At 46.7% G+C, this 27,197-nt stretch overlaps 1 protein-coding gene and 1 pseudogene across 8 annotated transcripts in view; both read left to right on the top strand.

Annotated features, from left to right (window-relative positions):
- Positions 1–27,197, top strand: part of ABL2 (ABL proto-oncogene 2, non-receptor tyrosine kinase) — a gene marked incomplete at both ends in the record, with an annotated part of 95,595 nt that overhangs the window by 60,398 nt on the left and 8,000 nt on the right. For 2 of the 7 annotated variants that reach the window (XM_080698372.1, XM_080698374.1), the window contains 5 exons: positions 8,727–8,789; positions 10,113–10,283; positions 15,578–15,873; positions 24,189–24,461; positions 25,485–25,569. In XM_080698372.1, coding sequence (XP_080554498.1) covers positions 8,727–8,789; positions 10,113–10,283; positions 15,578–15,873; positions 24,189–24,461; positions 25,485–25,569 — 888 coding nt within the window. Of the gene's footprint in view, positions 1–2,256; positions 2,451–8,726; positions 8,790–10,112; positions 10,284–15,577; positions 15,874–24,188; positions 24,462–25,484; positions 25,570–27,197 lie in introns of those variants that run through there. The other 5 variants (XM_080698373.1, XM_080698376.1, XM_080698378.1 and 2 more) reach the window with 4 other exon arrangements.
- Positions 16,746–18,332, top strand: LOC308265558 (tubulin alpha-1A chain-like; annotated as a pseudogene). Its single transcript has 2 exons — positions 16,746–16,778; positions 17,026–18,332. The product of its transcript is annotated as a tubulin alpha-1A chain-like (transcript).

A 27,197-nucleotide genomic window follows, 5' to 3' on the forward strand; every position in this document is an offset into this window, starting at 1 on the left:
CAGTGGTAGATTTTGAGAATGAGAAGAAAATTCTAAATATTTATATAAAAGAAAATAATTCATATAAAAGAAATATAATATTTGACTTTTTATGTCTGGTTATTTCACTTACAGTGTTTTCAAACCTCATCTATATTGTAGCATACATCAAGATTTTATTCTTTTATTCTTTTTGTGTGTGGGGGGAGTTATTGGGAATGGAACCCAGAGGCTTTCTACCTCTGGTCTACACTCCCAAACCTAGACCTATTTTCTACTTTATTTGGAAACAGGGTCTCACCAAGTTGCTGAGAGCCTCACTAAGTAGCTGAGGCTGGCTTCCAACCTATGTGATCCTCCTGTCTCAGCCTCCCAAGTACTGAGATTACAAGCGTGCGCCAACACACCCGGCAATATTTTATTTATTTTTATTTTTATGGTTGAATAATATTCTGTTGTTGTCACATTCCATGCTACGGGGAGTGTGTGTGTGTGTGTGTGTGTGTGTGTGTGCACTGAGGATTGAACCCAGGCGCATTCTGCCTCCGAGATATGCCCCCTTCCCTATTTTATTCTTTTGTTCTTTCTTTTGAAACATGTACTTCAGTACATTGCGGAGGGATTGCTTAATTGCTGAGGCTGGCTGCCAACTTATGATCCTCTTATCTCAGCCTCCCCAAGTACTGGGATTGCAAGCATGTGCCCCCACACCTGATTTAAATGCTTTTTTTTTTTTTTTTTTTGCGGTACTGGGGAATCCAGGGGCATTCTACCTCTGAGCTACACACCCAGCCCTATTTTTTAGTCTTTATTTTGAAATAGGGTCTCACTAAGTTGCAAAGGGCCTCACTAAGTAGTAGCTGAGGCTGTCCTTGAGCCGCGATCCTCCTGTCTCCTCCTCCCAAGTGCGGGGATTACAAGCGTGCGCCACCATGCCCGGCTATGCTGTCAAAATTTTTAAGCTGTTAATAATTATCTACATCAAGGTCATTCTGTAATAACATTAAATTATAATTTTGTTTTAAATTTATTACAGTTCTGCCATCCTGTAATTTTATCCTGTTACTTTTACTGACCTAGAACAGTGGCTGGCACACAGTAGGTGTTTAGTAAGTGCTTATTATTCAGTGACTGTTCTCAGCTCCACACTTACAAACATTCTTTTGTATTTATGTAGGTCATATCAATAAAGTCATCCTTTAGTTTTGCGGTATTGGTATTGAGCCCAAGGACATTCTACCTCTGAGCTATACCCCCAGCCCTATTTTTTATTTTTTGGTGGTACTGGGGGTCGAACTCAGAGAGTTTCTACCTTCGGGCTTTACTCCAAGACCCCTTTTTTTTTTAATTTGGAAACAGGGTCTCACTAAGTTGCTGAGAGCCTCACTAAGTAGCTGAGGCTGGCTTCGAACCTGTGTAATCCTCCTGTCTCAGCTTCCCAAGCGCGGGGATTACAAGTGTGCGCCACCACGCCCGGCTTCCTATTTTTTATTTTGAAACAGCGTTTCATTGAGTTGCAAAGGGCCTCACTAAGTAGCTGAGGCTGGCCACGAACCTGCCATCCTCCTGTCTCAGCCTCCCAAGTACTGGGATTACAAGTGTGCACCACCATGCCCGGCTTCATCCATTATTTATAAATTTTACTAGTTTAATCTTAGGCACTCTCATTTTTAAGTACTAAACTTTAATATTTATATAAACAAGGATTAGGTTTTACTTTGACAGTTGTCAACTGAAAAGTTGCCGCGCCGCGCCTGTAGTAAGCGGAGGAGCCACGTGTTAGCAAAGGCACTTCTGTCCTGGCTCCTGGCTGCTCATGAGTCACAGCGCAGCGATTTCTTTGACTTGGGATTTGTGGTTTCTTGAACCGACTTGAGTGACGTAAAAGGTGAGTCTTGTCAGGCGTCTCCTCTCTTTTCAACGTGTATGTGGTGCTTTGTGTAAACAGGTGTTCTCCAAGGAAACATTCCCCGCAGTCTTACCTCAAGGTGCCCTTGGGAATGAAGAAACCCTTTCTATGCTGGTGCTTCTTCACTGTGTTGGCTGTTACTCGTGTGTGTGACTGAAGTAACCTGTGTTTCTGTTTTACTTGTATTTATGCATAGATCATTAAACACATGTGTAAAGTATCCCGGCTCCTGCGGTCGCCCCATTATGACTCAGTCCCTTGCCAACCGCCTGCGTTTTCTCTAGCCCCCCACACTTAGGGAGCTGCGGCTGCTCGCCCTTTTATTGGTTCCCTCTGGCCACTGAGGGCATGAGTCAGTACCACACGCATGTGCTGTTACTTGTCGGAGTGGAATTCTAAGACTTCCTCTTCACGGAGAACAGTTTAACTTGGGAGCTTCTGGCCAGAAGGATGGTGCTGGGGACGGTTCTGCTCCCACCTCGTAGTTACGGCCGAGAGCAGGACGCAGCGCGTTGCTGCCTGTGCGTGGAGGCCTCGGAGCCTGCTGGACCCCACTTGACAGGTACCGCGAGTCGGTCGCTTGGGAGTGCAGAGCCGCAGGGCTGAGGTGTGAATGGAGACACTGAAATCCATCTCACCACTACTGCCGTCGTCTTTGTGCTTGGAAGTGAAAGTTTGTATTTTTTTCTGGTATTTCATAGATGAATTTTAGTAAGTACTTACTGGATGGAAGAATATATGAATAATATATAATGGTCTATGACTTTAGATAGACATGTCTTGATGTGAAAAACTTCGGTGATATTGAAAACTGTTGTATATTTTACCTTGCTAATTTAGGGTGTGTGTGTGTGTTTCACTGGAGACTGAACCCAGGGACATTCTACCTCTGAGCTGTATCCCCAGCCCTATTTTTTTTTTTTTTTGAAACAGGTATCAGTAGGTTACTGAGAGCCTCGCTGTGTTGCTGAGGCTGTCCTTGAACCTATGATCCTCCTGTCTCAGCCTCCCAAGTCTTGGGATTACAGGTGTGTGCCACCATACTTGGCTCTTCATTTTTATTTTTTTTATTTTTTATTTGTTTATTTATGGTATAGAGATCAAGTCCAGAGGCATCTTTTTTTTTTTTTTTTTTTGGAAACAAGATCTCAGTTGATGAGAATTTCACTACTTCCTGCGGCTGTCCTCAAACCCACGATCTTCCTGTCTCAGCTCCTCAAGTACTGGGATTACAAGTGCGCACCACCATGCCCAGCTTAATTTAGTATTTTAAAGTATTTAAGTTTTAATTTGTATTTAAAATTGCTAGCTTTATAGAAAATCAGATAAAGTGGAATTCCGTCAAGATAAATGTTTATAAAGTACTTTAAAATGCCTAAACTGAAAATTTTGTATTTAATTTCTCCAATTACTCCCTGACCAGGTGGTCACTGTCTGTCTGCCTGTCACTGGGAATTGAACCCAGGGGCATTCTGCCTCTGAGCTATCCCCAGAAACATATTTTTATTTTGAAACAGGGTCTTGCTAGGTTGGTAAGAGCCTCACTATGTCCTGAGGCTGTCCTCGAACTTAAAATCCTCCTGTCTCAGCCTTCCAAGTCCTGGGATTACAAGCATGTGCCGCCACACCCGGCTTCTAGCGGACTTCTGATAAAGCTCTGGAGTGACTAATTGTTGGGTGGTGTTTGCAGTGAAGCTGAGTTTCAGGTTTTTATACTGGACTTCAACTTGTTTAATCATGATAATTTGCTTTGTATACGCTACTACTTCTGTTTGCTTTTTGTTGTATCTTGCAGTTAAAAAACAAGCAACAGAGATAGTAAAATGACCAGTATTGTAATCCTGCTACACTGGAGGCTGAGGCAGGAGAATCATAAACTGGAGGCCAGCCTCTGCAATTTAGGAAGACTGTGCCTCAAAATGTAGAGAGAGAGCCAGGCCTAGTAGCACACACCTGTAATCCCCATACTTGGGAGGCTGACTCAGTAGGATCACAGGTTTGAGACCAGCTTCAGCAATTCAGACCGTTTCAAAATGAAAAGTAAAATGGGGCTGAAAATGTGGCTTGGAGGTAGAGTAGCCCTGGGTTCAGTCCCTGGTGCCACGGCACACACAAAACAAAGTACCTAGGGATTTGCAAAGGCCTCACTGAGCAGCGGGGCTGTCTGTGAACCGTGGTCCTCCGGGCCCAGCCTCCCAGTGCTGGGGTAGGCGTGCGCCACCGCCCGGCTGGGCTTAGTGAGGCCCTTTGCAACTCACTGAGACCCTGTTTTTTCTTTCAAAATAAAGAATAAAAATATAGGGCTGGAGGTAGCATGCCCCTGGGTTCCATTCCCAGTACTGCCAAGGGGAAAAAAAGCCCTATGGAGAGTCTGTCTCAAAATTAGAAATAAAGTGGGCTGGAGATGTGGCTCAGTGGTAGAGGTAACAAACTACCTTTTCTTATTTGTCATATTTCTGCTACCTGGGTCCTTGCCACTCATGGGTTAAAAGTCTTCATCTTACCTCCATTGTCTGCCTCCACAGCAGTGATTAATTGCGAGCTGAGTGAGCCCAGTCCATGGTCACCTCACACTGCTCCATACTAAAGCCTCCCGGCTCACCCAGTGCACACAGCACCCTGGGCCGCCCAGGCAGGGCGCAGCGCCGCCCGCACCTGCTCCATCTCCCCTCGGCTTTGGATTATTATTATTATTATTATTATTATTATAATTATTTTGTCTTTAACCCTTAGGTCCCTCTTTGTTTAGTTTTTTTTACTCTCTTATGATTCAGTATGTGTTCACTCATGGGCTCAGAAAAATGTGAGGCTTTTTTTAAGTTTTCCTTGTTTGGTGCTCGGAGGTAGATATCCTGTGCAGACAGACTGCTCAGGAAACCAACCCTCAGTTCTGGAGAACAAAAGGGTGAGTGGGAAGAGAGAAGAAAGGAAGGAAGGAAGGTCTTCTGACTCAGCCCAGAAAACCAGAAAACCAGAGGTGGGAAGAAGGGGCAGGGAAATGCGGTTCATGAACTTACTGCTTTGGCCCAGAAAGTGACTCGTCCCGTCGGGCGGGCGTCGTGGCACAGGCCTGTGGGCCCAGTACGTGGGAGGCTGACACCGGAGGCCGCAGATTCGCAGCCAGCCTCAGCAACTTAGTGAGACCCTGTCTCAAATATAAGAAATTAAAACGCTGGGGGTGTAGCTCAGCGGCAGAGTACCCTGAATTCAGTCTTCACTACCACACACAGATGTTTACTAATGAAAAGAATGACTTATTCTATACTTGTTACTTTGTATATTAGAGCAATATATAGTATGAATGGACTTTTATACAGCTTTTAAATTTAGCGTCTCATCCTGTTTTTCAGATAAATTTTAATTTTTAGTTTTTATTTTTTGTGGTACTAGGGATGGAACCCAGGGGCATTCTACCTCTGAACTACACCTTCAGCCCTGTTTTTTTATTCCTTATTTTGAAACAGGGTCTTATTGAGTAGCAGAGGGCCTCACTAAGTAGCTGAGGCTGTGTGCAAACCGTGATCCTCCTGTCTCAGCCTCCCGAATGCTGGGATAACAAATGAGACCCACCACGCCCAGCTTAGATAACATGGTTTTTTGTTTGTTTGTTTGTTTTTTATTTTGGTGGTACTGGGGGTGGGACCCAGGGACTTTTCTACCTCCATGCTCTACTCCCAGACCTATTTTACATTTTATTTGGAAACAGGGTCTCACTAAGTTCCTGGGAGCCTCACTAAGCAGCTGAGGCTGGCTTCGAACCTGTGTGATCCTCCTGTCTCAGCCTCCCAAGCGAGGGGATTACAAGCGTGTGCCACCACGCCCGGCAGATAACATGGTTTTTAAGAAACTGACTTGCCTTTAACAGTCTTCTTTGGACTTGGAGTTTCTCCGCTAAACACATGAAGCACATGTTATAGGTGTGTCCCTGCTGATGGACAGTTACAGGTGTCTAGTTTGCGTGAGTGTGTGTGTGAGTGTGTTTGTGAGTGTGTGTGAGTGTGCATGTGCGAGTGTGAGTGTGTGTGTGTGTGTGTGTGTGTGTGTGTGTGTGGTACTAGGAGTTCAACCCAGGGGCATTCTACCTCTGAGCTACACCCCCAGCCCTATCTTTTTTTTTTTTTTTTTTTAAATAGAGTCTCACTTAAATGAGTCTCACTACTTGCTGAGGCTGTCCTCAAACCTAATGATCCTCTGTCTCAGCCTCCCAAGTACTGGGATTACAGACATGCACCACCATGTCTGGCGTGCGTATCTAACTTATCTAATTTAATGTCTGAAGCCTAGCCTGGTTCAAGAGTTGTTTGTTGTGTGGTGGTTTGTGTGTGTGTGGTTCTGGGGATGGAACCCAAGGGCTTTCTACCTCCAGACTATACCCCCAGACCTATTTTTATATTTTATTTTGAAACAGGGTCTCTCACTGTGTTGCAAAGGGCCTCACTAAGTATCTGAGACTGGCTTCGAACCTGTGATCCTCCTGTCTCAGCCTCTCAGCTCCTGAGATTATAGCTATATGCTGCCACATCTGGCTCAAATCTTTTTCGAAAGCCTCTTCTATGTAATAATAGACCTTTTTTTGAGATGGGGTTCACTATTGAGTGAACAAGACAGAGAAATGCCCTCATTAAACTTATATTCTAATAGAAGGAATTAGATAATATACATGAATATCATAAGTTGTACCATGTGTTTGCTGGTAATAAGATCTGTGCAGAAGATTAAAGCAGGAGCAGAAACATGGGGAATGCAGGAATTCTGTTAGGAGAGTCAGAAAATGCCGAGTGGAAGGCCGGCATTTGAGTGAAGTTTCAGGGACAAATGTTTGAGGGAGGAGAAGCCAGACAAGATCCTGAGGCCGGAGCGGGTCCGCGCTCACACAGGAGCCGGCCGGCTGCCGGGGGCAGCGAAGAGATGCGCGGGACAAGGAAAACCACAAAGGGATTTTTGGAAATGGGGTTGGAACCTATTTTTGGAAAGGGGGATTGAACATGGGTTCGTTCTACCTCCTAGCTACACCCCAGCCCTATTTATTATTATTATTAATTTTGTTGTTGTTGTTGTTGTTGTTGTACTGGGCTTCCTGGAAACCCTTCTACCTCTGGGCTACATGCCCAGACCATTTCATATATTTTTTTATTTGGAAACAGGGTCTCTTAAGCCAGTGCGGCTGGCTTCGAACCTGCGCGATCCTCCTGCCTCTGCCTCCCAAGCGCGGGGATTACAAGCGTGCGCCACCACGCCCGGCGTAATTCTTTATTTTGAGACAAGGTCTTACTAAGTTGCAGAGGGCCTCACTAAGTGGCTGAGGCTGGACATGAAACTGTGATCCTCCTGTCTTAGCCTCCCAAATACTGGGATTACAAGGGTGTGCCATCAGACCTGGCTCTCTTTAAGGATTTTTGTCTTTTGCTCCAAAATAGGGAGTTTTAAACAGAAAAGAACTATAACCTGACTTATGCTTCCAAAGATGACTGCCGTGTTGAAAATAAGTGGGGAGGAAGCACAGAAGCACGGGGGGCAGAGGGTAGCGACAAGGCGGCTGCGGGACGGTGGCAGCGGAGGCGGAGCAGCAAGTGGGCGGTCCTGGCTGAGTTCTGAGGGCGGCGCCCAGGGCTGGCCAGTGAGCTGGACACGGCAGGTGGAGGCTGCCCGGAGTGTGAATCAGTGGACGGGCGCAGTTGTCACACTGGGCTTCTGTGGGGGAGGCAGATTTGGGGTACGCAGTCAAGAGTAGTTTCGCATATTAAGTTCAGATGGCATTATTGGTAATTTCTAGTCTTTTTGTTCTGAAGCCTAGCACAGCTGGCTTTGTAACCGTCTCATGATATAGAAATCCCAACTGTAGACCAACCTCTAATTCTCCTTAAGTTTTTATAGTTTGTTTCACGTCATCACAATCTTTTCTTCTCTGAAATGTTTAAAACTTGTTTTTCATGAAGAACACTATGATAAGCCAGGTGTGGTGCATGCCTGTCATCCCAGTACTTGGGAGACTGAAACAGGAGGCTCACAGACTCGAGGTCAGCCTCACGAACTTAGCTAGACCCTATTTCAAAAAACGGAGGGGCTAAGGTTGTAGCTTAGAGGTAGAATGCCCCTGGGTTCCATCCCAGGACCGCCACCCTCCACAGAAAAAGAAAACAGCATGCTAACGTAGGACGTGTGGTTGGCGTGACGTAGACTCGGTGTCTCCTGTCACACGCTTCTGTGTGAGCTGGAGATTATTCGGCTAACAGTTTATGTAGGGGTGGGTGGGGTAGGATACTGGGGATGGAACTCAAGCCATTCTGATTTGAACTATACTCCCTGCCCTTTTCCTATTTTTGTTTTGAAACAGGGTCTTGCTAGGTTGCTGAAGCCAGTCTTGAACCTGCGATCTGTTGTTGCAACCTCCCAAGTACTAGAATTATAGGCACGCGCCATCACGCCTGCCACAGCTAACATTATTGAACACATATTAAGGAGCACTTAGCAGAACAAAAGATCCAGTTCGTGTCCCGAAGGAGGGCATTGTGAAACTCGGGAGACAAAAAGAGATAGTAACACAGCAGATCCCCGCGTGTTAGCACAGGGAGGAGGGGCGCGAGGCTTCTGGGGGAGGTACCAATGCCTAGAGGAGCTGAGCCTTGCAAGGAAGCTGGTCAGAAGGAAGGAGGACTGAACCTCGGTGTGTACGGGACCACACGGGCCAGCTGGCGGGTGGGCGGTTTGCGGTGTGGAGGCGCGCGGCTGGAGAATCGGTCTCCTCCTGACCAAGAAGGGTCTTGAAGCCCTGGCAGAGCCTGATGGTGGACTGTCAGCGAGGCTTAAGAGTGACGCGGTCCTGCTTTTGTCTTAACAGATCACTTTGCCAGCTGTGTGGAGGATGGACTGGAGGGGGACAAGGCTGGAGGCAGTAGTCCAGGTGAGCTGCTGGGGATCGGACCTGAGACACCGAAAGTAGAGATGGAGAAAGGGCACGGGCTCGAAATAAAACACAGCCAGCAAACAGGTTCGAGGAGGGTCCTCCCTCCCAGTAGGATAAAGCCACTTTTTAGTTAAAAGTGAGCAGAAGGAGAGGGGCCTTATAGAAAAGCATTGTTACATGGCATGGACTGTTGAATGGTTTGCTTTGACAGATGGACACTAAAAACAGTTCCACATATGTAGAAAATCACTTCTGGAAGAACAGTATATTTTTTTTGTATAACATCCTAGGCTATGGAAACAGGTGGTCTTTAAGATGGTACAGAGCTTGCCTGTCTATGTAGGATGAATGAGTTAGGAACTACAAAGCCTTGAAGAAAAAACAGGTCTGATAAGGTGGCACGTGGTGGAAACCACTAATGGATATCAGTGAATATCCATTGATGCTGAAAGTTCCTAGATCCTTGATTAAATTATCAACGTTTATGAAAATTAGCTGCCCAGAAAGAAAGTAGAGTTTTAAAACAACGAATAGTGGTAAACTATTGTAAAACAAAAAGCTATTTTGGGATGTCAAGAATATTTGGTATTAATCCAAAACATGTTTCTTTTGTTTATAAGAAATTTTAGGATTATTTTTGCTCCAAGCACTATGTCTAATTTTTTATAAATAGAAAGTCTGGGTTTATATAATATTTAACTATTTTTTAATTATTTTTTTGGTACTGGGAACTAAACCCGGGCATTCTACCTCGGAGCCCTTGTTATTGAAACAGTCTTGTTAGGTTGCTGAGGGACTCGCTGCGTTTAGCTGAGGCCAGCCTCAAGCCTGCGATCCTCCGTCTCAACCTCCCAAGTACTGGGATTACAAGTGTGCACCGCCATACTCTGCAAATTATTTCTTTTTCCTACAATTTGTTTTATATGAAGAGAGCAATGGAGGAAGGCTTACAAAACAAAGCCATTCCTTATTTAAAATCACCACTACAACAACACGCCCTTTGTTTTATAAACCCAGTAGCCATTCCTTTTTGAGCTTTTTTCCACTGAGCCTCTGCCATTCATTTGTATCTGATTTTAGTGAGCACTTAGAAATCGGAGCTGAGCTCCCGTCTTGTGGGCGTCTCTGTGACCACCGTGTTGCACTCTCGGTGCGTGGTGGCTGCCACACGGTCAGGAGGCGGCTCGTTCGTTTGTCACGACTCCGTGAAGCGCACGGTCCCGGGAGAGTGGCGGGTAGGCCAGCAGTGAGCCCCGCGTGTGCGGATTCCGGTGACTGCAGCGGGCCGGCTCATGGCGCGTCCCTCCCTGTGTCTTTCAGAGGCTTTGCACCGCCCCTACGGCTGTGACATCGAGGCCCAGGCCCTGAATGAAGCCATCAGGTGGAGCTCCAAGGAGAACCTGCTGGGAGCCGCCGAGAGCGACCCCAATCTCTTCGTTGCACTTTATGACTTCGTGGCCAGCGGCGATAACACACTGAGCATCACAAAAGGTGAGGCTTCTCGGAGCACCTCCCCGCCAGGTCTCAGCCGCGGCAGGTGAGGGGCCTGTCTGGCTTCTGCCCCTGACTCAAAGTAGGCAGTTTGGAGCCAGATACTTCTGGCTTATCTGTTTTTTTTTTAACTTGTATATGAGATGCTATCCTATAAACTATTACTCTATAATTTAGGGTTTATTAAGGATAGAATGGGTTAAAGCAGCTTAAGGGGAAAAAATCTGTATTCTCAAAACTCTGCGCTATACGTAATCAGAATTCCGCACAGCACTCATCCATTGCAAAGGTAAGACTTACCTCATTCTAACCTTTCGTGTGTGTGTGATACTGGGGACTGAACTCAAGGACACTCTACCTCCAACCGACCACAGCCCAGTTTCATTTTTTACTTGGAAACAGGGCCTAAGTTGCTCAGGCTGGTCTTGAATCTGCAATCCTCCTGTCTTAGCTTCCCAAGTACTGGAATTACCGGCAAGGCCCCAGCTTACCTTACTCTATTTTAATTAAACTGTGGCTAAGATGAGTCATGGCACCAGACCCCAATGCACCTGTGTGGACTGACTGCTTATCTGAGAAGTATTCATTATCAGACACAGCGATGCTAAAAATATGCGCCCAGAATGTAAACCAGCTACATCACTAAGTGACTGCTATTTTGTGCAGCCAACATTTTCATTTGTGGAGCAAGACTTGTGTGTGTGTGTGGGGGGGCACTAGGGATGGAACTCAGGGTCTTTCTACCTCCGGGCTATACTCCCAGATGTATTTTATATTTTATTTGGAAACAGGGTCTCACTAAGTTGCCGAGAGCCTCACTAAGTACTGAGGCTGGCTTCGAACCTGTGCGATCCTCCTGTCTCAGCCTCCCAAGCTCAGGGATTACAAGCGTGTGCCTCCACGCCCGGCTGGATCAAGACTTTCTACATAAAGATAATAAATAGTCCAGTGCTTACATTCTGGCACAAGGTTCTTATCTTGTGGACAACTTTGAGTAGCACTGACCTAGATAACTCCAATGTCTACTGTTTGTGTTTCTGTGGGCTAGTGAAAGGAGCAGCAGGAAGGATTTCTATAATAGTAATATTGTCAAGAGTAGTAGTTTAATCAGTGGCAACTTTCTCTGAACATTAAGAATATGACCAGTCCAGGCGCGGTGGCCACGCTTGTAATCCCCGCGCTTAGGGGGTGGAGACAGGAGGATCGCTCAGGTTCGGAGCCAGCCGCGTTGGCTTCAGAGACCCTGTTTCCAAATAAATATATTAAAAAAAAAAGTCCTGGGAGTGTAGCCCAGAGGTAGAAGGGTTTCCAGGAACCCCAGTACCACCAAAACAAACAAACAAGCAAAAAACCCCATCAGTTATTTACAAATAAAGATAAAAATAGGAGAACTTTTATACAAATAGAAAAGGGGGCATTTTCATTAGCATCTGAGTTGTATGGTTAGTCTAAGTTCAGTGTCACCTTTTGAACCTGTAAAAGGTCCCACTGCAGGGACAAATGTATTTTAGGACAGTTGGGGGTTGGGTTGTTCTGGAGATTGAACTCAGAGGCATACCCTCAGCCTGATTTTTTTTCCTATTTGGAAACAGGGCCTCACTAAGTAGCACAGGCTGGCTTTGAACCTGGGACCCCACTTTCTCAGCCTCCCAAGTACTGAGATTATAAGTGTGTGCTACCACACCCAGCTTTCAGGACAAACTTTAAATGAAATTGTAATTTACATGATTATTTGTTAAGCAGGTTCAGAATGAGGTATTAAATGGTTTTATATTAAAGGGCAATGAGGCCAGACATGGTGGCACATTTGTAATCCCAGCATTCGGGAGGCTGAGACTGGAGGATTGCAGTTCATGGACAGCCTCAGGTACTTAGAGAGGCCCTCCACAACTTAGTGAGACCCTGTTTCAAAATAAAGAAGAAAAAATAGGGCAGGAGGTGTAACTCGGAGGTAGAATGCCCCTGGGTTCCATCCCCAGACCTGCAAAAAAAGGGGAAGGCAATGAGGTATTAAATGGATTTGTGTCAAATCAGGAAGACAGGCTTTCTCCCACTTGGGGGGTAATTACCTATTATAAATTATTATAGATATCAATTTTTTAACATCCAGTCAGATGTATTTTCCTTTTTAATTTAATTTAATTTTTTGATACTGGCATGGGGCCCGGGGAGCATATTCTGAGTTACACTCCCAGCTCTATTTTTATTTTGAAACAGGGTCTCACTAGGTTGATGAGAGCCTCACTACTTGCTGAGGCTGTCCTCCAACCTGCAGTCCTCCTGTCTCAACCTCCCAAGTACTGGGATTACAGCCATGCACCACCATGCCTGGCTTTCAGTCAGATTTATTTAAAAACTTTAAAACTCAGCTTTTCAGAGTGGGCATGATTACATTGGACATACACCAGAAGTTCTCAGAAGCGCCGGGAAGTAAACACGCATTCGTTCCCATACCAACTTGACTTACTGATTCCGGGTAGCAGTAAGGTTAGGACAGTGCGATTGTGTCTGCATATGGGATTGTGCTCATGCAGTTGAGAGGAAATTTTACGTAGTTTGAAGATGAAACAAAGGACTTCAAAGGAATGTTCTGTTGTGAAATAGTTTCTTTGGACATTAGTGCACTATATCTTACCTTTACTGATGACTTCAGTGAAGAAATTTGCAAAATGATGACTCAGAACATTCTTTCCTAGGTGTACTTTTCTTACCAGTATTTTCCAAGATAACTCAGTCACCAAGGAAACTTTGATAAAGTCTGTTTCCCAGCTACCAGTTATTAGTAAGCAGTAGTGTGCTGCTCAAGGACGGGGGTTCCCTTTATCTCATGGCCAACAGTGGTCGCTCTTAAACTCAAGAAATGCCTCTGTGTGTGTGTGTGTGTGTGTGTGTGTGTGTGTGTGTGTGTGTGTGTCTGTGTGTGTGTCTGTCTGTCTGTCTGTCTGTCCGTCTGTCTTTCTGGGGATTGAATCCAGGGATATTCTACCTCTGAGCTACACCTCCAGTGTTTTTTTTTTTTTTTTTTTTTTTGAAACAGTCTTACTAAATTTGTTACATTGCTTAGTCTGGCTGAGAACCTGCAGTTTTCCTCTCTCAGCCTCCCAAGTGCTGGGATTATAAGCATGTGCCACTATACCAGGCTTTATGTTTGTTAAGAAACAGGGTCCCACCAAGTCACCAGGACTCTTGCTAGATTGCTGAGACTGATCTTGAACTTGTGGTCCTCCTATCTCAGCCTCCCAAATACTGGGATTACAGGTTTATGCCATTGTGTTAGCAAAATCAGCTTTTTATACCAGATTCTTGTTAATACAAAATGATGTCATGCTAAAGCTATTTAATTATTTTAAAAGATAAAATGAGCCGGGTGTAGTGGCACAAATTTGTAATCCCAACATTTGGGAGGCTGAGACAGGAGAATCACGGTTTGCAGACAGCCTCAGCTACTTAGGCCCTTGGAACTCAGTGAGACCCTGTTTCAAAATAAGGAATGAAAAATAGGGCTGGGGATGTAGTTCAGAAGTAGAATGCCCCTGGGCTCCATCCCCAGTACCTCAAAAAATATATATATAATATGTTTTTAAATTGAGACAATACTTATTTTAATTTTAATTTCTTCCCCTGCCCCATTACTGGGAGTTGAAGCCAGGGCCTTGTGTATGCTGGGCAGGTGCTCTATTCATGAGCGATACCCCCACCCATTTGTATTTGTTTAATTTTAATTTTTTGTGTTATTTGAGATTGAACCCAGGGACATTCTAAGCCGTACCCCCAAAGGGTCTTGCTAAGTTGCTGAGGCTAGCTTTGAATCTGCAATCCTCTTGTCTTAGCCTCCCAAGTCCCGAGATTACATGATTACATGTGTGTGTGTACCCACACCCAGTTATTTATTTATTTATTTGTAGCAGGGTTTCACTTGAGTTGCCCAAGCTGGCCTTAACTTTACAACCCTCCTGCATCAGTTTTAGGAGTAGCTAGGATTAGAGGTGTGCACCACTGTGCCTGGCTCCGTCTTCGAAGATGATACATAACTTGAAGTAGGACAAGAAATTCAGTGTGTGCACCTGGAGTCCCGCTCCCTGGGGAGGCCGAGGCAAGATCACTTGAGGCCAGCGTGGGCAGCAGCATGCAAGGCTTGTCTCAGAAAAGGAGTGTTCTTTCCAAATCCTCTGCATATAAAGCCAGTTTTTTTTTTTTTTTTTTTTTTTTTTTTGCGGGTCTGGGGATGGAACCCAGAGGCATTTGACCTCCTAGCTGCACCCCCTGCCCTATTTTTTATTCTTTATTTTGAAACCGGGTCTCACTGACTTGCGAAGGGCCTCACTAAGTAGCTGAGGCTGTCCGCAAACTGCGATCCTCCGGTCTCAGCCTCCCGAATGCTGGGATTACAAGCGTGCGCCACCATGTCCAGCTGAACCCAGTATTTTAGACCTCTCTAGTCACTCCCCTATCAGTCTCCACGCTAGTCAAAACTTGGGTGTGGTGGTGCACGCTTGTGCTACTTTGAGGTAGAGTGGGTTTTCTTTTGCTTGCACTATCTTGGACTATCATTTTCCAGCCATTTGAGTACCTTTGTATGCCATCTTTGTACCACATCGTTTCCTGAGGACACGCTCATAAACCTTTAAAACCTTGTGGTAGTCGGGCATGGTGGCGCACGCATGTAATTCCCGCTCTTGGGAGGCAGAGACAGGAGGATCGCGCAGGTTCAAAGCCAGCCTTGCTGGCTTAAGAGACCCTGTTTCCAAACAAAAAGTATTAAAAAAATTAGGTCTGGGAGTGTAGCTTGGAGGTAAGGTAGAAGGGCTTCCAGGAACCCCAGTATCTACCACCAAAATAAATAAGTAAATAATAATAAAATAAAACCTTGTGGTAAATGCTAGAAAACAACTTCTGGTTATGTTCTTGTGGTTTAAGTTACAAACTAAAGCAATCAATAGGGACATGGGGAGCAGCCAACCTTGTTTTCGTTATTTTAAAAAATGATATAAGTTGGGCATGGAGGCGCACGCTTGTCATCCCAGCATTCGGGAGGCTGACACCGGAGGCTCATGGTTCGTGGAGCCTCAGCTACTTAGTGAGACCCTGTCTCAAAGTAAAGAATAAAAAATAGGGCAGGGGGTGTAGCTTGGAGGTCGAATGCCCTGGGTTCCAGCCCCAGACCCGTTAAAAAAAAAAGATGTAAAAATTCTCAGTTGAGGTTTCAGTGAGTTTAAAGTTTGACAGTGTGCTGCGTCTGTTTGAAATAAAATGATAACGCCTTTTCTTCCATTCTGTGATGACTCCGTGGCCAGGTGAAAAGCTACGAGTCCTTGGCTACAACCAGAATGGCGAGTGGAGTGAAGTTCGATCCAAGAATGGACAGGGCTGGGTGCCGAGCAACTATATCACACCAGTGAACAGCCTGGAGAAGCATTCCTGGTACCACGGGCCCGTGTCGCGCAGCGCCGCGGAGTACCTGCTCAGCAGCCTCATCAACGGCAGCTTCCTGGTGCGCGAGAGCGAGAGCAGCCCCGGGCAGCTATCCATCTCGCTCAGGTACGAGGGGCGCGTGTACCACTACAGGATCAACAGCACCGCGGACGGGAAGGTAAGACCTTGGGCCGCCGCGCCACAGAAACGGTGCTCAGAACGACTACAGTGGAGTGCAGTGTGCGTGTCGCAATGAAATAGTCTAGCTGCATTTGTGAGTTTAGGCTATTTGTCCTGTTAGAGTTTGCTCTTTTCAAAATAATTCAGTAATGTCAAATAAAAGGTAGTATATTAAGAGTTTAAAGATCAACTAAGCTGGGCATGGTGGCTCATGTTTGTAATCCCAGTACATGGGAGGCTGAGACAGGAGGATCAAAGGTTCGAGAACAGCCTCAGCAAGTAGACTCTTAGCAACCTAGTGAGACCCTGTTTCAGAATAAAAATAAAATGGGGCTGGGAGTATAGCTTGGAGGTAGAATGCCCCTGGACTCAATCCCCAGTACCGCACACATACACACACACAAAAAGATAAACTAGCCGGGCGTGGTGGCGCACGCTTGTAATCCCCGCGCTTGGGAGGCTGAGACAGGAGGGTCGCACGGGTTCGAAGCCAGCCTCAGCTACTTAGTGAGGCTCTCAGCAACTCAGTGACACCCTGTTTCCAAATAAAATAGAAAATCAGTCTGGGAGTATAGCCCGGAGGTAGAAAGCCTCTGGGTTCCACCCCCAGTACTACAAAAAAAAAAAAAAAAGATAAAGTAGATTTAACAGTGAAGAGTGAAGGGAACCACTATGTAAGTTAGTAGTGCCAGTCGTTGACACAAAAATACATGCCGAGTACATTGATACAGAATTTATAAATTAATCGTGTATCATTGAAAGTAGAATAACCTCCCATCCAAGATCTAACCAGGTTCAGCCCTGCTTAGCTTCCAAGACCATGGCATGACCATAGACTGAAAATTAGAGTATCCTCTACTAGCTGGTGTGATGGCCCACGCCTATCAGCCCAACACTTGGGAGGCTGAGATAGGAGGATTGTAGATTCAAGACCAGACTCAGCAACTCGGTAGGCCTCTCAGAAAATGAAAAGGACCAGAGGTATAGCTCAAAGGTATGCTTGAAATTCCAGCTACTCAGGAGGCTGAGGCAGGAGGGTCACAGGTTCTAAGGCAGCCTCGGCAACAGCTCTCATTAACCCAACAAGACCCTGTTTCAAAATAAAAATAAAGAGTACATTACCTATCTCGACTCTTGGCTTGTTGAGAAGGTAACGAGGACCCAGTGTCTCTTCTGTCACCTTTGCCTCCTGACCTGTTCCCTCGTGTGTGAATGCATCTCCGTCCGTGTTGGCTCTGCTGGCGTCCACGTTGGCAATGCCTGCTGGGAGCTTTGCTGCCTGGAACATGGCGTCCGGCCTGATGGCCAGGTGCCAAGCAGCAAGACAAGTAGGGGAGGAGATGAGTCCTTCAGCAGCTTCTTCAGGGAGACGGCCTGACAAGATGTGCACAGGTGGTGGTCCTGGAACCTGCAGTCATCGAAGTTCACACCAGTGCCTACCGCCAGCTCTTCCACCCTGAGCAGCTTATCACAGGCAGGAAAGATACTGCTTGTAACTGTGCCCATGGCCAGCACACTGTGGGCAAGGAAGTCGCTGGCCTCGCCTTGGGCTGCACTAGCTGACCAGTGCACAGGTCTTCAGGGCTTCCTGGCTGTCCACAGCTCTGGCGGGGAACGGGTTCTGGGTTCCCCTCCCTGCTGACGAAGCGTCTCTCTGTTGATTATGTAAGAAGGCCAAGCTGGAGTTCTCACTTACCCAGCCCGCAGGCTTCCCCGGCCCTACCGGAACCCTACAACTCCATCCTCACACCCTCACCTCCCTGGAGCACTCTGACTGCACCTTCATGGCAGACACGAGGCCCTCACGACATCTCACAGAGCTCCTGCCCACCTTGTTGGCCAGGCCACGTCTTCCGTCGCTGCTTCCCTCGGATCTGATGGAGCCCTGGATGCTGATCAGACAGAACTCCAGACCGCCTGGCGCCCGCCGCATCCACTTCCCTCTGGCCACGTACGCCCCGTCATCTCTGCTGAGAAAGCCGGCTGTGAACAGCTTTCTGTGGCAGAGATCACGAGCACCTGCCCCGAGCCGGCCAGCCAGATGGAGAAATGCCGCCCTCACTGTGGCGAATACTCGGCGTGCTGCTGCCTGTTCTGTGGTGATGTGGCTCCCAGAGGCGTCAGTGCTGCCACTTGCCACCATCAAGGCCAAGCGCAGCGTCGTCTGTGGGTCGGTGCCCCAAGGTGGACATTAACTACCAGTGTCCACTGTGGTACCCGGTGGAGATAGGATCAGATGCCGTGTGCCTCTGAGCGCTAGCACAGCCGCCGCCGAGGCCTGGGCTCGCCTGGACCACAAGTCTGACCCAGTGTCTGCCAGGCCCACCCTTGTTCACTGGTACGTGGGTGAGAGACTGAGGAAGAGAGTTTTCTGAGGCCTGCGAAGACATGGCTGCCCCAGAGAAAAAGTATGAGGAGGTTGGTGTGGATTCTGTTGTAGAGGGTGAGGAATACTAATATATATAGCCCTGGTACCACGTCAAACTCCCAGAACTTTAGCTTCAGAATTACCGGACTGGTGCTAATGTTATATTAGTATATTGTCTTCATTCAGTTATGACCATGCCTGTCTTTCTCCATGTGTATCTGTCGGATTTTTCCATTGTGTCATAAAGGCTTTAAGGACGCTTGTAATCCCAGCATTCGGGAGGCTGAGACCTGAAGGATCGCGGTTCGCGGACAGCCTCAGCTACTTAGTGAGGCCCTCTGCAACTCAGCGAGACCCGGTTTCAAAATAAAGAATAAAAAAAAAACAGGGAAGGGGGTGTAGCTCGGAGGTCAAATGCCCCTGGGTTCCATCCCCAGACCCGCAAAAAAAAAAAAAGGCTTTAAGGAAAAACAAAATAAAAATTAATAAATAGGGCTGGGCATGTAGCTCAGTAGTACAGTGCCCCAGTTCAGTGCCTAGTGACACGCACAGGATTAAATGACACAGTTTCTAGCTGGTACAGAGTAAGGAGTGAGTTTATGAGTTCTCATTCTCCTTTTGTGCCAACATATAGACATGGTATGTTGCCTCATGCCCTGTGCAGATAGGATCAGGTAAGTCAGAATGTCAGCGAAACACAGCAGTTCTAGTTGTGTGACTAACAGAAGCGAGCGCACATGTGTATCAGAAGACACGTACAGCCGGGCGTGGTGGCGCACGCTTGTAATCCCTGTACTTGGGAGGCTGAAGCTAGAGGATTGCAGGTTCACAGCCAGCCTCAACTTAGTGAGGCTCTCCACAACTTAGTGAGACCCTGTCTCAAAATAAAGAATAAAAAAAATACAGCTGGGAGTGCCGTAAACCAACTCAGTCGGGGATTGGGGCGCGAGTCCACTCGCGATCGAGAATCTCAGAAATGATGGGGAAGGATAGGGTGACGTACTGCAGATTCTTATCTGCAGCGATTCTTTCTCTTCTAGGAAATAAATTTCTATAAATTCCTATTAGCGGCGCTTCTGAAAAGAACCTGACGTGGATCAATGCTTCTTGTGCAATCGAACACTTTATTATAGACACAAGATTTTTTTATATATTCCCATCTCCCAGTGATTCTCTAGTAAAAAAAGTGCAAAACACCCAAAGTACAATAGAGATATACACATGCAGATTGCCAACCCTGAACAAGACAAAAGTAAGGCCTGTGATATCACAGGTGTTTGTGATTGAAATCAGTCCCATTACCCCAGGTGGGTCTTGTGCTCGAATTAGCCCCTTTGGCCTTGCAGCTGCAGAGGCTTTTTTTTTTTTTTTTTTTTTTTTGTGGTACTGGGGTTCCTGGAAGCCCTTCTATCTCCAGACTACACTCCCAGACCTATTTTTACATTTTTATTTGGAAACAGGGTCTCCTAAGCCAGCGCGCACGCGGCTGGCTTCGAACCTGCGCCATCCTCCTGTCTCTGCCTCCCAAGCGCGGGGATTACAAGCGTGCGCCACCACGCCTGGCTACAGAGGCTTTTAATAGGCTAATTCCAGAAGAACAAAAGTCACACCCAGAATCACTTGAGGAGTCCAGTTTTTAAGAATTTTCTTTAACCCTTTCGGAACTTTTATTCCTAGGGCTTAGTCCAATGTCCTTCTCTATCTAGCAACCTCCTTTGAGCTGAATGGGGGACGAAGTCCGAGATTCCAGCTTTCATATAGTTGGCGTAGGGAAATCCGTGTTCCTTTACGATGATTTAGAGAATTTCGATGAATGTCTGCTGGATTTTGTCTGCAATACAATCTGCTGTCTGAAAGCTTAAGCAAACTCATAACACAGTTTAGCAGGTAAACACCAAGAAATAATATGAAGTTTTTAGATTTAGTTGTCAAATATACTTCTCTAGCAGCTGAGCACTTTTCCTCAAACGATATGCTTATTAACCAGGTAGTGTGCTATATCTCCAGGCATCGCTATTTACTAGGAGCAAAGGTCAAGATTCCTTTCAGCCCTTGGCTAATGAAGGTCAAAGATAGGGAGGGGTTCTGCATTTGTAATTATTGACTGGAATGCTGCCACTGCATTTGAACAAAGCCGAGGATGTTTACCAGAAAGTTTATTTTCCACGGACTCAGTTTCTCTCACAGTCCTGATCTTACACCACCGGAGCAATTCGTGTGGAGAGTTAAAAGAATCATTGCTAAAAGAATAATAGTTATGCCGGGCGTGGTGGCGCACGCTTGTAATCCCCTCGCTTGGGAGGCGGAGACAGGAGGATCGCGCTGGTTCGGAGCCAGTCTCGCTGGCTTAAGAGACTCTGTTTCCACATAAAAATGTTAAAAAATAGGTCTGGGAGTGTAGCCCGTGGGAGTGTATACCGGAGGTAGAAGGGCTTCCAGGAACCCCAGTACCACCAAAAAAAAAAAAAAAAAAAAAGAATAATAGTTATGAAAGAATATCTAAAAATGGAGAATACTTTGGGCCAGCGACCACACCTTCTCTCGGGGCTTGTGTCTATGGCCTGCATGGATGCATGCAGATGCCCAGAGGGCGTAGCTGTAGCTGGTATCTGCATCTGCATGGGAGTGTAGCTCAGAGGTAGAATGCCCCTGGGTTCAATCAGTACTGTACAAAAAGAAAAAGAGACATGTTCAGGAGAGCTCATAGCCGTGCTGTCTGTGGTGACCCACACTGGAGACATCCAAATATCTAACAGTGGAATGCATTAATAAATTGCAGTACAGTCATAAAATGAAATCTTTTATAACAAATGAACAAAAAGTCCTACATTAAACTCCATGGAGGACACTATGGCTTACTGGCTGCCTGCTTTTATAAATGAAATAGAGCTGGCTGTGGCGCATACTTGTAATCCCAGTACATGGAGGTTAAGACAGGAGGACCACAGGTCCATGGTCAGCCAGCTACTTAGGCCCTCCTCGACTTCATGAGACCCTGTTTCAAAATAAAGAATATAAAAAACAGGGCTGGGGGCAGGGAGAGTAACTCAGAGGTAGAATGTCCCTGGATTTTATCCCCAGTACTAAAAAAATAAGTAATCCGGGCGTGGGAGGTCACGTTTGTCATCCCAGTGCTTGAGAGGCTGAGACAGGAGGACTGCAAGTTTGAAGCCAGCCTCTGCTACTTAGTGAGGCTCTCAGCAACTTAGTGAGACCCTGTTTCCAAATAAAATAGAAAATAGGTCTGGCTGCGTAGCCCAGAGGTAGAAAGCCCCTAGGTTCCATCCCTAGTACCACACAAAAAAAGAAAAATAAGTAAAAAGTGAATGAGTGACATTTTATTATAATCCGGCTGCTGTGCCTACTTGCTGATGTTATCTATGGCTACTTTTTGATTAGTAGGCAAAGCTGACTAGTTACAACAGAAACTCTGTGAGCAGAAGCCTAAAATAGTTATTTTCTGGACCTTCACAGAAGCATTTGTTTGGCTCCTTCTTTATATACATCATGCACATAAAGTTGACTGAAAGATTAGCGGGGCCGGGCATGATAGCACACACCTATAATTCCAGTACTTGGGAGGCTGAGACAGGAGGGTCACAGGCTCCAGGACAGCCTCAGCAATTTAGTGAGACTCTGTTTAAAAACAACTAATAAAAGGCCTGGGGATGTAGCTCATAGGTACACTGTCCCTGGGTTCAATCCCCAGTACCAAAAAGAAAAAAAGAAAGGATTAATGAGTACCAGGGGATTAAGATGGGGAAGAGTGGTGTTAAGATTTGGATTTAAAATATGCTCTAAAAGCCAGTGGAGGAATACACTTTTTTTTTTTTTTTTTTTTTTTTTTTTTGGTGGTACTGGAATTCCTGGAAACCCTTCTACCTCCGGGCTACATTCCCAGACCTATTTTATATTTTTATTTGGAAACAGGGTCTCTTAAGCCAGCGAGGCCGGCTTCCAACCTGCATGATCCTCCTGTCTCCGCCTCCCAAGCGCGGGGATTACAAGCGTGTGCCACCATGCCTGGCAGTAGGTGTACACTTTTAATTCCAGCTCTTGGGAGGCTGAGATGGGAGGATTGCCTTTCAAGGCCAGCCTCAGCTGCTTAGTCCCTCTGTGACTTAGTGAGGTCCTGTTTCAAAATAAAGAATAATTAAAAAAATAAAAATAAAAAACAGGACTGGGGGTGTAGGTTGGAGGCAGAATGTCTCTGGGTTTAATCCCCAGCACCACAAAAACAAAAAATTACACACACACACACACACACACACACACACGCCCATGTGCAGGCAGAACCGGAGGCAGGACACGGCTGGAAGGGGCACGTCTCTAGGTGCGTGGCCCTGGGGACCGTATGGGTCCCTTGCGCCCTCCTCAAGCCCCGTGGGAGCTGGCTGGTGACCATGGTCTGACCTGACGTTCTGAGCCCTAAATAAACCTTTCTTTGTCTCCGTTGTGCTTGTCGGGTGTTCTGGTCATAGCAATGGAGGTTTACTAAAACAAGTGGAGTGATTGCTATGGGGGGTGGGGCTTCTCTTTGGAATTATGCAAATACTCTGAAATTAGAAAATTAATGTACTTTGCAGGAACTCAGCTGGAAGCAGAGAATACTATGCTAAAAGCTCAGTCGGTCTCAGAGACCAAGGGTCATGTGTAGACGGTAACAAAGAAATATGAAACAAGAGGGACTCGAGGTCAGTGAGGAAGGAGACAGGAGGGTCACAGGGTGGAGGGAGGAGGGAGCAGGAGGACAGAGTCAGCTCCACGCGCTGCGTCCAGCGCCGCGTGCGGGATGGCTGGCACGGTCGGAGGCAGTGGGGTGGGCTGCAGAGGAGAAACGCCAAGTGAGAGGTGGGTGTAGAACCATGTTGCTCTGACTCTCACTCTGATATATAATTACAGTGCACCAAAAAAAGGAAAAGCCACAGTCAACATGGGACTTCAAAAAAATGTTCTGGAGTTAGTGGTGGTGGTTGGACTACTTTGCAAATAAACTTAAAACTACTGAACTGTGTACTTTGAAAGGGTAAATTTTATGGTACGTAGATTATATTACAGTACAAAAGATGAGTGGAGAAGAAAGAGCAGCCTGGCGTGGTTGTTGCACATCTGTAACCCTAGTACGTGGGAGGCTGGACAGGAGGGCTGCCAGTTTGAGGGACCTGATTCTTGTTACCTCAGGGGTAGAATTTCTGTGTGTTCAATTCCAAGGGCCACAAAAAAAAAGAGGGAGGGAGGCCAATGACACACTACGATTTCATTTGTACATAGTTCAGGCAAAGCTGACCTGAGATTCTTGAAGTCAGCTAGTGGCTGCCTTTGAGGTGGTTGCTTCATTGACTTTTCTGGGTGGCCAGTCTCTGCTTGGGTACTTTAATCAGAACATCTCTCCTTGTCACTTGCCTTATATATTTGGGTTCTGTAATTCTGTTGCTTACAAATTATTTGGAGACCAATGACCTTGATGATCCAGAGAGATATGTTTAGAAGTTCTCCCTCTGAGAGGACGAGTTGATTTTGGAAGACTAGAAAGGATGGATGGTTGGTTGGTTGGTTGATTTTGCAGGCCTGGGGATGGGACCCGGGGCATTCGCCCTCCAAGCTACACCCCCTGCCCTACTTTTTATTCTTTATTTTTGAAACAGGGTCTCACTGAGTTGCAGAGGGCCTCACTAAGTAGCTGAGGCTGGCCGCAAACCTCACCTCGATCCTCCAGTCTCAGCCTCCCAAGTGCTGGGATTACAAGCGTGCGCCACCACGCCCATCTCTGGAAAGGATGGTTTAAATACACGTAAACTAATCTTTTGTTTCCCCTGGCCATTCTCCTTAGAGTTCATCCCAATTTAGATAAACTCCTACTTCCTGTCTTCAGGCCAGGGGAGGAGAGCCTGAGTAAACATTCCTAACCCCCGTTTGTGGTGTTTGGCTTTTCCTTTCCACCCCAGGTGTGCGTGACAGCCGAGAGCCGCTTCAGCACTTTGGCAGAGCTAGTGCACCATCACTCCACAGTGGCCGATGGGCTGGTGACCACATTGCACTACCCGGCACCCAAGTGCAATAAGCCCACAGTCTACGGCGTGTCCCCCATCCACGACAAATGGGAAATGGAACGAACGGACATTACCATGAAGCACAAACTTGGGGGCGGTCAGTACGGAGAGGTTTACGTTGGTGTCTGGAAGAAATATAGCCTTACAGTGGCTGTGAAAACATTGAAGGTGGGTTGCTGAGAATTACAGTTGTCAGGCATCTCTTTTTGTGTGTGCTGAGTCACTCGGTAATATCAGCGTGCCCTCCTTTATCTTTGGAGCACTTTCCACCCACTGGTGCCAAACACATCAGCAAATTGGGGTGATTAACGCTAGTGCCACTGCTGACAGTGCAGGGCAGGTTGTTCACTGCAAGGCAGTGAGACACACATGTGGGGAAGATTTGCCTCTGGAGGCTGTTGGTGGAAACCTAGTGGGAGTTGGGAGCTAAATATACATTACAAAGCAAAACAGGCTGTTGCGTTGCTTCTGAGAGCGAGCCCTGCCGGAGGGAATTCTTCACTGCTGTCTAAGGAGGAAGCTCTTTCTTACTCTGCCCTTCATCTGCCTCTGGCTCCTTCCATCCCCACACACCAGAGCCCTTCCTTGTGTTCTGAAGTTCACAGACTCTTCTTCCTGTACTCCTCTCTGTCTGCATTAAGCATCAGAGCGTCGCGTCCTGGGGTTGTCACGCGTGCTTCTCGAGGGCTGTCCCACAGCCTTGGTGGCCCTGCCTGTCCCTCCCTCGGGCTGCTCTTGAGGTGTGAATAGTGGTCAGTTCTGCTGACTGAAGATATCCTGAGTGTGAAGCCCAGTGTGGGCCTTACAGATGTGCACTGCTCCGTAGAAAGCACGCGGTCCGGGCGGGAAGGTCCCGCGGACACGGCCAGCTGCTGCCCTTCGCTCAGATCCCAGCTCCGTAGAGAAGCACGCCGTCGGGGTCGATTGCCCGGTGGAAGTCCCCGTGTTTTGGTTGGCTGTAGGACAGGATTGTTGAACTTTGTTCTTCAGTTCCTAATACTGGATAAACCCAAGGACGTTTTACTTTGCTGGACTTCTATATGTTAAGTTCTAATGAAATTTTTAAAGTGATATGATACAATATTCAAAAGACATTCTCTTTTAAAGTTTTAGGACTGTGAGTTGACTCAAATTGTTAAGATGGGGGTTCGTCCCTCTCCTCTTTTGCTTTCTTACCACCCCACGTTCCAGGAAGACACCATGGAGGTAGAGGAGTTCCTGAAAGAAGCTGCAGTGATGAAGGAAATCAAGCATCCTAATCTGGTGCAGCTCTTAGGTAAGGAGGCCCGAGCACTGCCCCTCGGAGATGGCCACCCCGCCGATGGCAGGCGGCGCCAAGTGTGAATCCGCTGCAGGGAGTGGTGGTCATGGTCTGGGGTCACAGCTCAGTACTCATTAGAGTACTTATCTTGCATGAGGCTCCGGGTGCGACCCCAGCGTTATCAAGGGGAGCAGAAGTAAGCCAGGCGCGGTGGCGCACGCTTGTAAACCAAGTGCTTGGGAGGCTGAGACAGGAGGATCGCAGGTTCCAAGCCAGCCTCCGCAACTTGGGCTCCCAGCAACCTAGATCCTGTTTCCAAATAAAAGTGAAATATGGCTGGAGGTGTAGTGTGGAGGTAAAATGCCTCTGGGTTCAGTACTCGGTACCAAAAAGGAAAAAAAGGAAAAAGAATTACTTAGTAGATTCTGTGTTTAAAAAGAAAAAAGTGGCCTGGGCTGATTCCAGTGTATAAAACTGCACAGCTTATGGTTTGTCCTAGATTCAAAACTAAGAAGTGTTCAAAATGGTACTAACTAAAACATTATCACAGAGATATTTTCACAAAATAAACTGGGTGTAGTGGTACATACCTGTAATCACAGCCACCAGAGGCAGGAAGAAGGATCGCTGGTTTGTAGCCAGCCTGGGCAACTATCTCAAAGGCCAGGAAGAAGCCGGGCGTGGTGGTGCACGCTTGTAATCTCCGTGCTTGGGAGGCTGAGACAGGAGGATTGCACGGGTTCGAAGCCAGCCTCAGCTACTTAGGCTCTCAGCAACTTGGTGAGACCCTGTTTCCAAATAAAATATAAAAAGGTCTGGGAGTATAGCCCGGAGGTAGAAAGCCTCTGGGTTCCACCCCCAGTACCACCAAAAAAAAAAAAAAAAAAAGGGCCAGGAAGAGCCTGTCTCAAAAAGGGGGTGGGCTGGGGATATAGCTTAGTGGTAGAGGACCCTGGTTTCAGTCCCCAAGTGTTGCAAAACAAACAAACGTCTTTTCAATAAAACAGAATATCCTGGCATGGTGGTGCAGGCCTCTGATCTAGTACTTGGGAGGCTGAGATACGAGGATTACAGTTGCAAAGCGAGACAGAGGGAGAGTAAGAAATAAAGTATTGTGATAGGGCGCCTTCTTACTTGTTCAGGTCACAAAAAAACTTTTTATTTTTATTTTTGGATGGAACCCAGGGGCACTGGACCTCTGAGCTACATCCCCTGCCCTATTTTTTTTATTCTTTATTTTGAAACAGGGCCTCACTAAGTTGTAGAGGGCCTAAGTAGCTGAGGCTGGCCGCGAACCCATGATCCTCCTGTCTCAGCCTCCTAAGTACTGGGATTGCAAGTGTGTGCCACCATGCCTGGGTCTTCTTGGCTTTCTATAAAGAATCTGCTCTAAATCAGTGAAATCCTTGACTGTGGAGACAATTAAAATCTTACAAGCAGTGTGCCAGGCAGGGCTGTTAGCGTCTCAGTTGAGGAGAATCACGACTATCGGGGCTCTAGGACCTCTGGTCTTCTTAGCCCCTCGTGGAATTAATGCACGAAACTTTGCTTTTACTCAAATCCCCCAAAGCGTATGGATTTCCAGAAAAGAATATAATGGAAACAAAGCCTTATGGACCAATTTACCTTTCTTGGAGGGGGTA

The sequence above is a fragment of the Muscardinus avellanarius genome, assembly GCF_963383645.1.
Source record: "Muscardinus avellanarius genome assembly, chromosome: 7".
Classification (NCBI taxonomy): domain Eukaryota; kingdom Metazoa; phylum Chordata; class Mammalia; order Rodentia; family Gliridae; genus Muscardinus; species Muscardinus avellanarius.